At 42.6% G+C, this 14,211-nt stretch overlaps 2 protein-coding genes across 6 annotated transcripts; one reads left to right on the top strand and one right to left on the bottom strand.

Moving 5' to 3' along the window:
- Positions 1-501: 501 nt before the first annotated feature.
- Positions 502-12,066, top strand: LOC103989064 (protein CELLULOSE SYNTHASE INTERACTIVE 3). Of its 5 annotated transcripts, none has more exons than XM_065188432.1 (8): positions 502-812; positions 900-1,140; positions 1,446-1,555; positions 1,693-4,741; positions 5,952-8,496; positions 10,727-11,181; positions 11,286-11,402; positions 11,497-12,066. In XM_065188432.1, the coding sequence occupies exons 3-8, from the start codon at positions 1,485-1,487 to the stop codon at positions 11,656-11,658; spliced, it is 6,399 nt and encodes a 2,132-aa protein (XP_065044504.1). In that variant the 5' UTR covers positions 502-812; positions 900-1,140; positions 1,446-1,484; the 3' UTR covers positions 11,659-12,066. The 5 variants fall into 5 exon arrangements, with proteins under 5 accessions (XP_065044504.1, XP_065044505.1, XP_065044507.1 ...); XM_065188433.1 differs by having other exon boundaries at positions 900-1,242; XM_065188435.1 differs by lacking the exon at positions 900-1,140 and having other exon boundaries at positions 502-706.
- A 242-nt stretch (positions 12,067-12,308) lies between these two features.
- On the bottom strand, positions 12,309-13,676 carry LOC135676827 (NAC domain-containing protein 2-like). Its single transcript, XM_065188438.1, has 3 exons — positions 13,438-13,676; positions 13,075-13,355; positions 12,309-12,965 (listed from the first exon to the last, which is right to left on the bottom strand). Exons 1-3 carry the CDS (start codon positions 13,598-13,600, stop codon positions 12,585-12,587), a joined length of 825 nt encoding a protein of 274 aa, XP_065044510.1. The 5' UTR covers positions 13,601-13,676; the 3' UTR covers positions 12,309-12,584.
- Between the last annotated feature and the right edge of the window lie 535 nt (positions 13,677-14,211).

Below are 14,211 nucleotides of genomic sequence, written 5' to 3'. Positions count from 1 at the left end.
ACAAACACTTTCGAGAAAATCAATTAGAAAATCTAATAATATTGAGATTTTTGTTCCTTTGCCAATATTATGAGCCCCCCCCCCCCCCCCCCCCCCCCAAAGTCATGAGGATGATTAGCATGAATCTATGTTTTCTTCCCTAGCAAGTATCAATTTAAAGGGGGCAATTCCATGATTTGAATTTGGCAAGTGGATATTTAAAGAAAATGATTGATAACGATTCTCATATTTATTTATTTATTTTTAAAAATATGTTTAGAATATGCATACTATATAAATTCATATTTTTTTTATATAATATTAACTCAAATAAATTAATAATAATAATCATGACTATAAATAGTTAATTTTTTTTTCAAAATAAATATTAATGACAGTGACTTATAGAATCCTAATATTTGAATATATATATATATATATATATATGTTAATTTAACCTAAAAAGAAAATAAAACTCTCTTTTTTGGGGTACGAACAGCGAGTCCTGTTGTTGGTCAATTAGTTTTGATGCTCCAACCTTCGGCGGCAGCAGCAGTTGCTTAGTGTCAGTCTCTTCGCCTTTTATCTTCCTCCACAGTCCAACCAAACCACAGGCAAAACACTCGGAGAAAGAGGAAGGAGATTGAGAGAGAGAGGGAGGGAGAAGGGAAGGATCGATGCCCGCTGATCCGAAGAGACGTCGTTTCCTTCCTCATTAGTGGCTGCCGTAAGTAACCCCCAAAGCGCAGTAGTAGCGTCGAGGCCCGCATCGATCGTCGCTTCCCATCGAACATGCCGCCTCGCCTTCCTTTTCCGCGATTCCGGTTCTGAAGGCACGCGTTCGTCGTCGATTGGGGTTTTAATTTCGTGCTCGCTTCTATTTTTCCTGGGAATTAGCCCTTACCTACGTCTTGCTGCAGCTTCGGTGCGATAGTTGCTTGTGTTCATAGTGCTTCCGGGCCCTTTTTTGCGATTTCATCGACTCACGGCGCAATCCGTTGCTCGCCGCCTCCCAATTCCTTCTCTTCTTGGAGATCTCGTGTGTATAGTGCTCTAATTTGGGTCGCATTTTGAGAGGGAGGAGGGGATCTGATTTGGTTCCGTCCTCCGTGGTGAGATTTCGTGTGCCGAGATTTGTTGCGGTGGATCTGTGTCAGAAAGGTGGGTTTCGGCTCTCGCATCAGTGAGTTCATGTTGTGGCCTTTGACGGGTACTACTTTGCAAGGGTTTGCTTTTTATTATCTCGTCATCAATTGAAGAAAGGTTCAACTTCTCCTGACGGAACTCATGTTTTATATGTTGTTTCTAATTTTTATCTGGTTTTATGAATTGTGAGTAGATCTATTGTCGCAACCTTCGAATTCTGGTGATACGTTTTAGAATTAGTCCATTTCAATTGATGGCATGCTCATTTGTTTTGGTTCCAAAGTTGTGCTGATTGAAAATATTAATGCTCTGATCCGTAGAGACCAAAGAGGAAACTTTGAAAGGCGATTTCTAGGATCATGGCGAAGTCTTGTACACCTCTGCTGCGTGAGCTTTCTGCCGCACCTTCTTCGTCATCTTCTCAATCATGGTACCATGATCCAACACAAGCCCATTTTATAATAATTTATGCTGCCCCTTTTCCTGATAATATATCTACAAGTTTGCTGTTTTCACTCGATGGATCAAAATTGATAATGATTTACACTTACTTGACTTTTTATGTAGTGAATCAAATGGAATGGATGATCCCGAGAGCACAGTTGCCAGGGTTGCTCGCTTCTTGGAGCAGCTTCATGCAAGTAATTCGTCCCCACAAGAGAAAGAGCTGATAACAGCACAGTTGCTAGCAGTTTCCAGAACGCAAAAGGACACTAGGGCTTTGATTGGCACCCATTCTCAGGCCATGCCATTGTTCATCTCGGTCCTCAGAAGTGGGACACCAATCGCGAAGGTGAATATTGCAAACATCCTTAGTGCTCTCTGCAAGGAAGAAGACTTGCGCATTAAAGTTCTTTTAGGGGGTTGCATACCGCCGTTACTTTCTCTCCTGAAGTCTGAATCTTCTGAGTCAAAAAAGGCAGCAGCTGAAGCTATCTTTGAGGTCTCCTCTGGCGGGCTTTCAGATGATCATATTGGCATGAAAATATTTGTCACTGAGGGTGTCGTACCGACGCTCTGGGATCTGCTTAATCCTAAGATTAAGCAAGACCGTGTAGTTGAAGGCTTTGTTACTGGAGCATTAAGGAATCTTTGTGGGGACAAGGATGGATACTGGAGGGCCACACTTGAAGCTGGTGGAGTAGAGATAATTACTGGCCTTCTTTTGTCTGATAACACAGCTTCACAATCAAATGCTGCTTCCCTCTTGGCTCGGCTGATATCAGCGTTCAGTGATAGTATTTCCAAGGTGATAGATGCTGGAGCAGTTAAGGCCCTTCTCCAACTACTAGGACGGGATAACGATACTTCTGTATGTTCCAGTGCTGCAGATGCTCTGGAGGTCCTGTCATCTAAGTCAACTATGGCTAAGAAAGCTGTCGTGGATGCAGGTGGTCTACCAGTCCTAATTGGAGCAGTGGTAGCTCCTTCTAAGGAGTGCATGCAAGGAGAGTCTGGTCATTCTCTGCAGAGGCATGCTGTTTGTGCATTAGCAAATATATGTGGTGGTATGTCTTCTCTGATACTCTACCTTGGAGAACTCTCCCAAGCCCCTAGCTTTGCTGCTCCAGTTTCTGATACAATTGGAGCTCTTGCATACTCTTTGATGGTTTTTGAGGGCAGTGAAGAAAAAGTGTTTGATCCAGTTCAGATTGAGGAAATTTTGATAAAGCTACTGAAGGCCACAGACACTAAACTAGTTCAGGACCGTGTTCTTGAGGCTTTGGCCAGCCTCTATGGCAATGAATCCCTTTGCAGTAGGATCATTCATTCAGATGCAAAAAAGGTTCTCGTTGGGTTGATAACCATGGCCTCTGCTGATGTTCAGGAACATTTTATTCTGTCACTAGCAAGATTGTGTTGTGATGGTGCTGTAATATGGGGGGCTCTTGGGGAGAGAGAGGGCATTCAGATGCTAATAGCATTGCTTGGACTGTCCAGTGAACAACACCAGGAATATGCGGTTGCTTTGCTTGCAATCTTGACAGACCAAGTGGATGACAGCAAATGGGCCATTACTGCTGCTGGAGGAATCCCTCCTCTGGTGCAATTGTTGGAAATTGGATCCCAGAAAGCAAAGGAGGATGCAGTTCATGTGCTGTGGAACATGTGCTGTCACAGTGATGACATTCGTGCATGTGTTGAGAGGGCTGGGGCTGTTCCAGCTCTCTTATGGCTTTTGAAGAGTGGTGGCCAAAAAGGGCAAGAAGCTTCAGCTAAGGCACTCAAGAAGCTAATTAATTACGCTGACTCCGCCACTATCAATCAATTATTGGCCCTCCTTGTTGGTGACGATGCTCTTAGTTCCAGGACACATGCTATCACAGTGTTGGGTCATGTGCTTACAATGGCTTCTTATAAGGATCTGGTACAGAAGGGGAGTCCTGCGAATAAGGGACTTAGCTCTCTTGTACAGGTTCTTAACTCATCCAATGAAGAAACTCAAGAATGTGCTGCTTCTGTTTTGGCTGATTTATTCAATGTCCGACAAGATATCTGTGACAGTCTTGCCACCGATGAAATAGTTCATCCTTGCATGAAGCTATTGACCAGCAAAGCTCAAGTTGTTGCAACACAGTCAGCACGAGCTTTGGGTGCATTATCCCGTCCAACCAAGGCTAAAACTGCCAATAAGATGTCATATATTGCAGAAGGTGATGTTGAACCTCTCATTAAGATGGCTAAAACATCTTCAATTGATGCTGCTGAAACTGCAGTTGCTGCTTTGGCAAATCTGCTCTCAGATCCACATATTGCTGCTGAAGCGTTAGCAGCAGATGTTTTATCAGCTTTGTTGAGAGTGCTAGGAGAAGGCACATTAGACGGGAAGAAGAATTCTTCGCGAGCACTTTACCAGCTATTGAACCACTTTCCCGTTGGTGATGTTCTCATGGAAAGTTCTCAGTGTCACTTTGTAGTTCATGCAATTGCAGATTCTTTAGCACCCATGGGCCTTGAAGGGGTTAATTCGGATGCATTAGACGTGCTTGCTTTATTGGTCAAACCAAAAAAGAACATGAACTTCATCTATTCCCCTTGCGCTGCCCTTGTTGAGACTCCATCGACCATAGAGCCATTGGTCCAATGTCTGGCTCTTGGGCTTCCTGCTGAGCAAGATAAGGCAATTGAAATCCTTTCAAGGCTCCAGGACCATCCTGCCATACTTGGTGATCTTTTGGTAGAAAGGGCACAATGTATAGCTTCACTTGCGGATAGAATTATGAACTCATCTAATATGGAAGTAAGAATTGGCGGTGCTGCTCTTCTCATTTGTTCTATGAAGGAGCACAGGCAGCAGTCATTGGACATACTAAATGTATCAAAACTTCAACAGAAACTTATTTATGCCCTCATTGATATGCTGAAACATCAGTGCAGTTCTGTCTCTCTAGGCAATGGAGCAAGGAGTGCCAGGAATGTTACGGAGAGAACTTTTCATCATGAAGACGATGAATATGATGTCCCTAACCCAGCAACAATTCTGGGAGGAACAGTTGCTTTGTGGTTGCTTGCTATCATTTCCTCTTCCTGTGCAAATGGTAAACTTACAATAATGGAGGCTGGTGGTGTGGAAGTTCTTTCAGATAAGCTTGCGGCTTATGCTGCTAATCAACTGGTACTTATCCTTAAATTTGGTTTACTTCTTATGTATCTATTTCTATCTTAGTGGCAGTAGAAGTCATGGTTCGCTTTACCGATCTGTACCAGTGTACCGACTAGCTATCGGTATGATATGTATTGAACCATACTGATGTACTACCGACACATGATCCGAGGAGGTGTATCAAAAGATCGGTATGTACCACCCGTACCGGTCCCCTGTTGGACTGGAACATTCCGCCTCTACCAGGCCGTATGCTATGGTACGATGAACCTTAGTAGAAGTCTTATTCACAGTAGGTTGGCCTTAGATTCAAGGCTAACAATGGACATATGGCTGCTAAAGTAGTCAAGCAATTTTATACTTGTCTCGTTGATTAACTGTAAAGGAAATTTGCTCCTTTAACTTATTCACTAAATGCATTGTTTTGTGTACTCATGCAATGCACTCATATAAATTGTCTCAGATGCATATCCTAGGATAGGATGCATATATGCAACTCAAATTCGTCAAGGAATTTGATTTTGGATTTTAATTATTAAGTGAGAGAAGTGGTTATTTTGTTTTGTTGAACTTCTTATAAAACCATTTTCTACAATTTGTAAAATTGAAACGTAATGCACAATCAGAGAAAACAGATGAAAATGCACTGATCTTGAGTGAGGGAATGAGCATAAGACCGTATCTTTACTGGAACACAAATGAAAAAGGAATTCAATATTATGCTGTTGTATTACAGGGTAGTGGGCATTGGTTGGTAAGACCACCACAAGAGTTCATGCCTTTTTTTTTTTCACTAACATGATAAGCATTCTCTAGAGCTGATGTAGAAAACATTTATATGACTTAAATTGACATATAAAAGATAGCTTGAGTGATATTCTTTGATGCAATTTTCATTAAAAAAAATTCTTCCACAATTAATTGAAGACACAAACAACTCCTAGTGCCTTTGATTTAGGTGTACATGCTTTAATTTCTAGCATTAAGCAACATGTGAATTGTGATATTTTATTGGTAAATTAAAGTGCTGCTCAGAGCATGAGACTCCAGCCTCATTGGAGCGTTAAGCATACACAGTCCACTGTACCTTGTCATATTAATGTCTTAGCAAATCTCTTGTAGTCAAACTGAAAATGTTTGTTTTTCTCCTTTTACAGAAGAAAAAACTGGTCTCACTTACAGTTTTCTGGACCATAATGACTTTTAAGCTATACATTTGCAGGCAGAATATGAAGATGCAGAAGGCATTTGGACCAGTTCACTTCTCTTGGCTATACTGTTCCAGGACACAGAAGTTGTTCAATGTTCAGCAACCATGCGCATTATACCTTGTCTGGCTTTCTTGCTGAAGTCTGATGAAGTCATTGACAAGTATTTTGCTGCTCAAGCAATGGCTAGTCTTGCTTGTAATGGAAACAAGGGTATACAACTTGCTATTGCAAATTCAGGTGCTGTTGGAGGCCTTACAACTTTGATTGGACATGAGGAATCAGATATCCCAAATCTTTTTGCCCTGTCTGAAGAATTTAATTTAGAAAAACACCCTGATGAAGTTGTGTTAAAGCATCTGTTTCAAATTGAAGACGTGAGGATTGGTGCAACGGCCCGCAAGTCCATACCCTTATTAGTTGACCTTCTAAGACCAATGCCAGATAGACCAGGTGCACCACCAATTGCTATTCACCTTCTGACTCAGATAGCAGAAGGAAGTGAAGCAAACAAACTAGCTATGGCTGAAGCTGGGGCTTTGGAATCTTTAACGAAATACCTTTCTTTGAGTCCTCAAGACTCAACGGAAACTAGCATAACTGATCTTTTAAGAATCTTGTATAGCAACTCTGAGTTGGTGCACCATGAATGTTCTCTTAGTACTTTGAATCAGCTTGTAGCTGTTTTAAGAATGGGCTCAAGAACTGCTCGTTTTAGTGCCACAAGGACTTTACAGGAACTCTTTGATGTGGAGGATATCAGAGATACTGAAATGGCTAGACAAGCTATTCAACCATTAGTTGACATGCTCAATGCAGGAACTGATAAGGAACAACATGCTGCACTTGTTGCTTTGATCAAACTGACTGATGGAAATATTTCAAAGGCATCAGCATTAACTGATGTGGAAGGTAATCCACTTGAAAGCCTCCACAAGATTTTGTTATCCAGTTCATCTTTGGAACTAAAGAAAAATGCAGCACAGCTATGCTATGTCTTATTTGGAAATTCAACTATACGAACAATGCCTATTGCCTCAGAATGTGTTCAACCTTTAATATCTCTAATAACATCAGACCCCAGTGGAGAAGTAGAGTTTGGTGTTCGTGCTCTAGAGAGGTTGCTTGACGATGAACACCATGCAGATATTGCAGCAACAACTGAAGTTGTGGATCTTCTTGTGAGATATGTTTCTGGTTCAAACTATGAACTTTCAGAGGCCAGCATAAGTGCTCTTATAAAGTTGGGAAAGGACCGGCCTCAATGTAAACTTGAAATGGTCAATGCTGGAATAATTGACAATGCACTTGACATGATCCTTGATGCACCTGTTTCTGTTAGTTCTTCAGTTGCTGAGTTGCTTCGCATCTTGACCAACAATAGTGGTATTGCTAAAAGCTCAGCTGCTGCGAGAATGGTTGAACCTCTTTTCCTGGTTCTAAAACGTCCAGATTTTACTATGTGGGGACAGCATAGTTCATTGCAAGCACTCGTAAATATCTTGGAGAAACCGCAAAGCCTGACAGCCTTAAAGTTAACTCCGAGTCAAGTCATTGAGCCATTGATATCATTTCTCGAGTCCCCATCCCAAGCCATCCAACAGCTTGGCACTGAATTACTGTCACATCTTCTGGAACAGGAGCATTTCCAACAAGATATTACTACAAAAAATGCAATTGTTCCCCTTGTACAGCTTGCAGGAATTGGGATACTGAGCTTACAACAAACTGCAATCAAAGCACTTGAGAGTATATCTCTGAGCTGGCCCAAAGCTGTGGCTGATGCAGGGGGAATCTTTGAGCTTTCTAAGGTCATCATCCAGGATGATCCCCAGCCAAGTCATGCCTTGTGGGAGTCTGCAGCACTTGTTTTATCAAATATTGTCAAGTCTAATTCTGATTACTATCTTAAGGTCTCACTGATTGTGCTTGTGAGGTTGCTGCACTCCACATTAGAAGCTACTGTTTCAGTATCTTTAAGTGCCCTTCTTGTTCAAGAGAGAAAGAATCCTTCAAATTCTGTAATGATGGCTGAGGCTGGTGCTATTGATGCGTTGCTCGAACTTCTAAGATTACACCATTGCGAAGAAGCTTGTGGAAGATTGCTTGAAGCATTATTTAACAATGCACGAGTGCGAGAAATGAAACTTGTAAAATATGCAATAGCTCCTCTTTCTCAATATTTATTAGATCCACAGACGAGATCTCAGTCTGCAAAGTTTCTTGTGACTCTTGCACTTGGCAATCTTTTCCAGCATGATTCACTTGCCAGAGCAAGTGATTCTGTATCCGCGTGCCGTGCTTTAATCAGCCTGCTTGAAGACCAGCCAACAGAAGAGATGAAAGTGGTGGCAATATGTGCTTTGCAAAGCTTGGTTATGCACAGTAGAACAAATAGGCGTGCTGTTGCAGAAGCTGGGGGAATACTGGTAGTACAGGAGTTGTTACTGTCCCCAAATACTGATGTTGCTGGACAGGCAGCACTGCTTATCAAGTATCTATTTTCAAATCATACACTCCAAGAGTATGTATCAAATGAACTTATAAGGTCGCTGACTGGTAAGTTATTATTCTGCTATTGAGTAAAGCTTATATCTTCTCTCCATATCATTGTCTTCCTTGTCTTAAGTTCACCCTACTTTTATTTTTAAATCTACCAATTAATTGTAACTAATATAGTAATCTGAAAGTTTTCTACTTTTTTTTAGTGCATAGCTGTCCACATTCAATGTTTCTTAGGGATACTAGATTTTCCCTGATACTTTTGGTATTTAAGTTGCAGAGCAATATGTAATTTTTGTGTTACTGCTATATCATTTTAACATCCAGTATTCGTTTCTTTTCATCTTCTGGCATGTCTTCACAATATCTACTTGGCATTCATACAAAGTATTTTGCTTCCACTCCTTTGATTACCAGACTATAGTTGTCAATTTTGCTACATTATCCCTGAAATTCTGAACTGGATCGAGCATCATAATTTGCTGGTCCTTTTTTTGTGCTAGATCATGATGGCACATCTGGACTGAAGAAAAGGGTGTTTCATGAAGAAGAACAGGAAGAAGAGAACCTATGGTAGCATGTGGTTCACGTTGGCTGCCAATCTTAGAATCCAACTTGATAGGATAATTCACTCACTAACTTGATAAATCTAAATCACTGATCAAAATATGCTTAAGCAAGGTTAATGGTAGTATCAAATCCTTATAATATGATTCATGTTTTTATTCACTTTTAATATGGAACTAAACCATAGTGTTCGAGTCAAGGTCCATAAAGAAAGAAGAGGAGGAAGAGAATGAGGAGAACACGAAACCAGCAAACTAGAAATGTGGTTGGCTCTCTATTACTTTTGTATTAGTTGTTTCACAACATGATGGAGAGATGCTTTGCTCTGTTGTTAATGAGGGTTTCTCTTTCATGCAGCACAGGGGACAGAAATTGATTCTCATGAACAAAATTTATATTTATGAGAGAAGATGATAAGAGGAGAGAAGTTTAGAGAAAAAGTGAAGAGAATAAAAAAAAGAGTTTGGTTGTGAAATAGTTTTTATTATACTCAAATTTATTGATTGAATAAAATTAATATATGTATATCTCATGACCGACGTAATTATGAACCAAACTTTGTAGCCTCCAAGTTTATGTTTTATTCCTTCTAGTTACTTTTCAATAATGAGAAATGCGCTATCATTGTTCGAGAATTTTTATGTAATTGTCTCTCACTAGGATCCTAGATAAACTAGTCTTTAGATTATTTTGTCATCAAAATTGTAATCCTCAGTAATGAACCTTTTCTGCCAGGAATCATAGTATAAGATTTACATCTAGAATGTAGGTTATTGCTCTTTCCAAGAAAAAAAATAGTTATTGTAGCATATGTTTTTGTATATATGGATAAATAGTTAAACTCGCAAAATATTCACATCTTCTTTCATCCTCAACAGTATTTCTTGATGTGTTCATATTCATGATAATTTGAAGCAACATCAGGTCATCTGCCACCCCACTTTTTCCATCATATATGGTGGTCAATTTTGATGTTATTTCTTGTATAGAACATCACACCACTATAATTCTTTTTCCATGGATCTGATCAAGAACCATTCTAAGGTTTATTCCATGGTAGATATATTGAAACTTTCCACATATCAGATCAGGCAATGTCAGGTCTCACTTATTCCTCATATTTGGTAGTCAATTTTGATGTAATTTCTTGTATATAGCAGCATTAACATCACTATTATTCTCTTTCCGCATCAGATCAAGAATCATCTCTAAGGTTTATTCTATAGTAGATATATTGAAACTCTCCACATTTCAGATAGATTTAAATGGTTTTGGCATGACAGTTGATTTCCATCAGGTAGTATCGATCAGTCATAGAACAGTATACGTAGAAAATTGGACTGGTTTGCAGGTGACAGCTTATGCTTCCTTCAGTGGACAAAAGTTTTAAATGGATCTTGGATTAATTATTTGGTTCTCCACATGGAGTGGTGACGACCTCATATCTTATATGAACTGTAGGAATCATTTTCTCAACATTTTTACTCTCCTCTTGTAATTTTTTTAAAAAATTAGTATAAATCTTATTTGGCTCTAAAGAATCAGTTAATTTTTTGATGATACTATGGTCTTATGATGTTTATAAAATAGCGTGTGGAGCGAGTAGGTTAGGTTGCTCATAGTTTTTTGTAAATTCCTAATTCTTTTGTGTAATTATCCTTCAGTATAATTCTGCATTCAGCTGTTGGACCTCTGATGGCTTACCTTCTGTGTTTTGCAGCTGCCTTGGAGAAAGAATCATGGTCCTCTGCAACTAACAATGAAGAAGTTCTGAGAACCATATTTGTGATATTTACCAACTTCAAGAAGCTCCGCACTTCCGAAGCAGCCACCCTTTGCATCCCACATTTAGTTGGTGCTTTAAGAACAGGAACTGAGGCTGCTCAGGAGTCGGTTTTGGATACTCTTTGTTTGTTGAAAGAGTCATGGTCACAAATGAATGAGGACATTGCAAAGGCACAAGCCCTTATTGCGGCTGAGGCCATACCTATATTGCAATTGCTTATGAAAACTTGCCCACCCAGTTTTCAGGAAAGGGCAGACAGCTTACTGAACTGCTTACCAGGGTGCTTGACGGTGACCATCAAACGTGGAAATAACTTGAAGCAGACAATGGGGAGTACCAACGCATTCTGTCAGCTTAAAATAGGAAATGGCCCTCCAAGACAGACCAAGGTAAGCTTCCAAGAAATATCCTAGACAAAATCTTTTAGATGTACCTACCGGTCTGATATATTTTCTCGTCAGTTCTTTTACAAATTTCTCAAATGAACATTTAGGTGGTAAGCCATAGTGCATGCCCAGAATGGAAGGAAGGTTTTACCTGGGCATTCGACGTTCCGCCAAAAGGACAGAAGCTTTATATAGTCTGCAAAAGCAAAAATACGTTTGGGAAGGTATATGCACACATTCTCTCTCTAGAGTATGATGCTTTGTCTCACAACAGATTAACTATCTATTAACGGACTGGCATGTTGGATTGTGTTATAGAGTACCCTGGGGAGAGTCACCATTCAAATAGACAAGGTTGTTACAGATGGAGTTTACCATGGATTTTTCAGCCTCAATCATGATGGTAACAGGGATGGATCTTCGCGAACACTTGAAATCGAGATCGTATGGTCTAATCGGACATCTGGCGATGACATGTGAATCAGGTCAGCGATAGATAATTGTGGCCTGCACTATTCATCTGGAATGGCAGCAAAATCCATGATCAAATGATCCGCGACATCCATTAGTTTTGTGATGCGAGTTTGTAAACTCCAATTTTGTAGCTAATGTTGGAATATGCACAGCCATGCATGTCTCTGGATGAGAGAGGAATAAACAGATCCGTCATAATTTGTAGTTTATAAGCTGGCCATAGTCACCGACCAGCTGGATGAGATCATTCGTGGCTTTTCCTTGTTCAGGTTGATGGCGACGAGAGGAATCTTTCAAATTTGTACAGGTAAATTATTCTGTAATTAACACGTACTTTATGAACCTGGAACTCTCTTGTGAGTGATGTTTTATCCTGCAGAGTAAAAGGTGGCAGCATATAATATCTCTGTGTTATATTTGATAAACATATGTTCTTCCTTGTATTTAGGGTTCTAAAGTCATTTTAAATATAACTAATGCAATGTGATCTCCAGCCTACTCCGTGCTTTTTGTTCAGTCATTTGAGTCACCGTAGCATCTCTTTGCTTTTTGATATACTCGATGAATCCTTCTCTCTAGGAAAATAACTGCAGAAATAGTCTATAAAACATATACCTTTGTAAATGCATTCATCCTTGCAAACAAAATCTGCATCATTTCAGCTCTAACGCCATCCTTCTTTCATTCGATATATCGCACAACACGTCTACATTTGTACGAATCAAACATCAAGTAAACAAAATTTTGCAGGTGACGAACAGAAACAGAAGCGACCTACCCTCACCGCTATCAAAGCCTCTCATCTCCCCCATTGATCTATACACGGGAGGTCGTATATGTCTGCACGGGTTCATTGGCACCGCACGATCTCCGAAGCACCGCCTCGATCCGACAGCCACCAACGGGTCTCGCCTCCACACGTGCCAACTCTTCTAGAAGGGCTTCTGCAAGTACGTGAATATATCCTGGAGAGGGTCTCCGCACGAGGGCGAGAGCGGGGCATGTTCGTTATTAACACCGAACCAGCGGACGCTCTCCCAGTCCTCCCCCCACCTGGGCAGGCTCTGCACCTCCCTCTCGCACGTGAGGTCCGCGTGCTCCGAGCAGCTCGAGGCCCCGACCAACACCGGAAGCGACTCCGGCGCGTCCAGGTAGAGCAGGTCCGTCATCAGGGGCGGCGCCGCCGCAGTCACTTGCCACGTGTCCTCCCGCTTCGGCTCGACCCAGGGGCGCGCCTTCGACTCGGTCAACCTCCGCCCGGGGTCGATCTCCCCCTTCTTGTGGTAGATCCGGCACAACACCCAGTCGTCCAACTGCAACGCGAAAGGCGGCAGCTTCGCATAAGAAACCAAAAAACGCCAAAAAAAGATAAAACGTGTCGGAATGCAATACGTATTGCAAAGATGAGGAACAGATACGAACCCGTAGGCTGTTGTTCGTCTTCTTGGTGGCGGACCGGTCGGGGTGGGCGAGCCGGTACTCGTGCATGATCCAATTGGTCTTCGTCCCCTTGGGCGCCTTCCCAGAGTAGAACACCAGCGCCTTCTTGATCGCCACCGTCCGGGGCGTGCCGATCGGCTTGTCGGCGCCGGTGGCCTTCCAGTAGCCCGAGCCGGCGGCGCGGTTCGGGCGTGAGCCGTTGGGGTACTTCCGGTCCCTGGGCGAGAAGAAGTACCACTCCTTCTCCCCGTACGACGCCATCCCTGCACCCACATCAGCACGAACGATCAGCGACCCCGAGCCGTACGATCCCAATCGGAAGGGAAGGAGGGGGGAGGCGGTCACCTGGGAGCTGCCACGGGTCGTACTTGTAGAGGTCGACCTCGGCGACGACGGGCACCGAGATGGGCATCGCCGCGCATTTACGGCAGAGGTAATGCGTCACCAGCTCCTCGTCCGTCGGATGGAATCGAAACCCCGCTGGGAGAGCCAAATCGCCGCCGTTCATTCTTCTTCCCTTCTCTCCTCGCTTCGACTGCGTCTTCTTCTCTACCTCCTCCGTCTCAAAGCAGCGGGAGGAGGAGGAGGAGAGTGCGTCTTATAACTTACCATGTCGGGAAAGTCGCTCGACGTCAACCTCCTCGCCACGTCTCCACCGGCTGAGGGACGTCAGGAACCGCACGCGTGTGCATGACGACGGCTACGGCGAGTTGACTGACGACGGACGCGTGGCGAAGATCGAGCAGGTGACCACATACGTGGACGGCTGACGATGGCGGGAGGGGGACATACTGTCACGGCTTACGTAAGATGAGATTATCACACGTCGGCCGACGCCATCGGACAGGTTGGCGTCATCTCGTGCGGCGAAGACGACGTGGTCGGGTGATGTTATTGGACGGCGGCGGTGGGGTCCACCGGGACGCTCGGTCCGACGACTTTTAGCGTCGAAACACGACACGCGTCCGGAGGTGGGTAAGAGACGCGGCGGTTGGTGGCGTAGCGTGTTCGCCGATGCGTCGAGTTGCACGTGTCGGATATTGGAACGGTGTGGAGCGGAGGGCGACACGTGGAACACGTTTTACTAGGTATAACAGATGTCGAATTTAGGCACGTGAC

The sequence above is a fragment of the Musa acuminata genome, chromosome BXJ1-6, assembly GCF_036884655.1.
Source record: "Musa acuminata AAA Group cultivar baxijiao chromosome BXJ1-6, Cavendish_Baxijiao_AAA, whole genome shotgun sequence".
NCBI classification, from domain to species: domain Eukaryota; kingdom Viridiplantae; phylum Streptophyta; class Magnoliopsida; order Zingiberales; family Musaceae; genus Musa; species Musa acuminata.
This window is presented reverse-complemented; position numbering and strand designations above follow the sequence as displayed.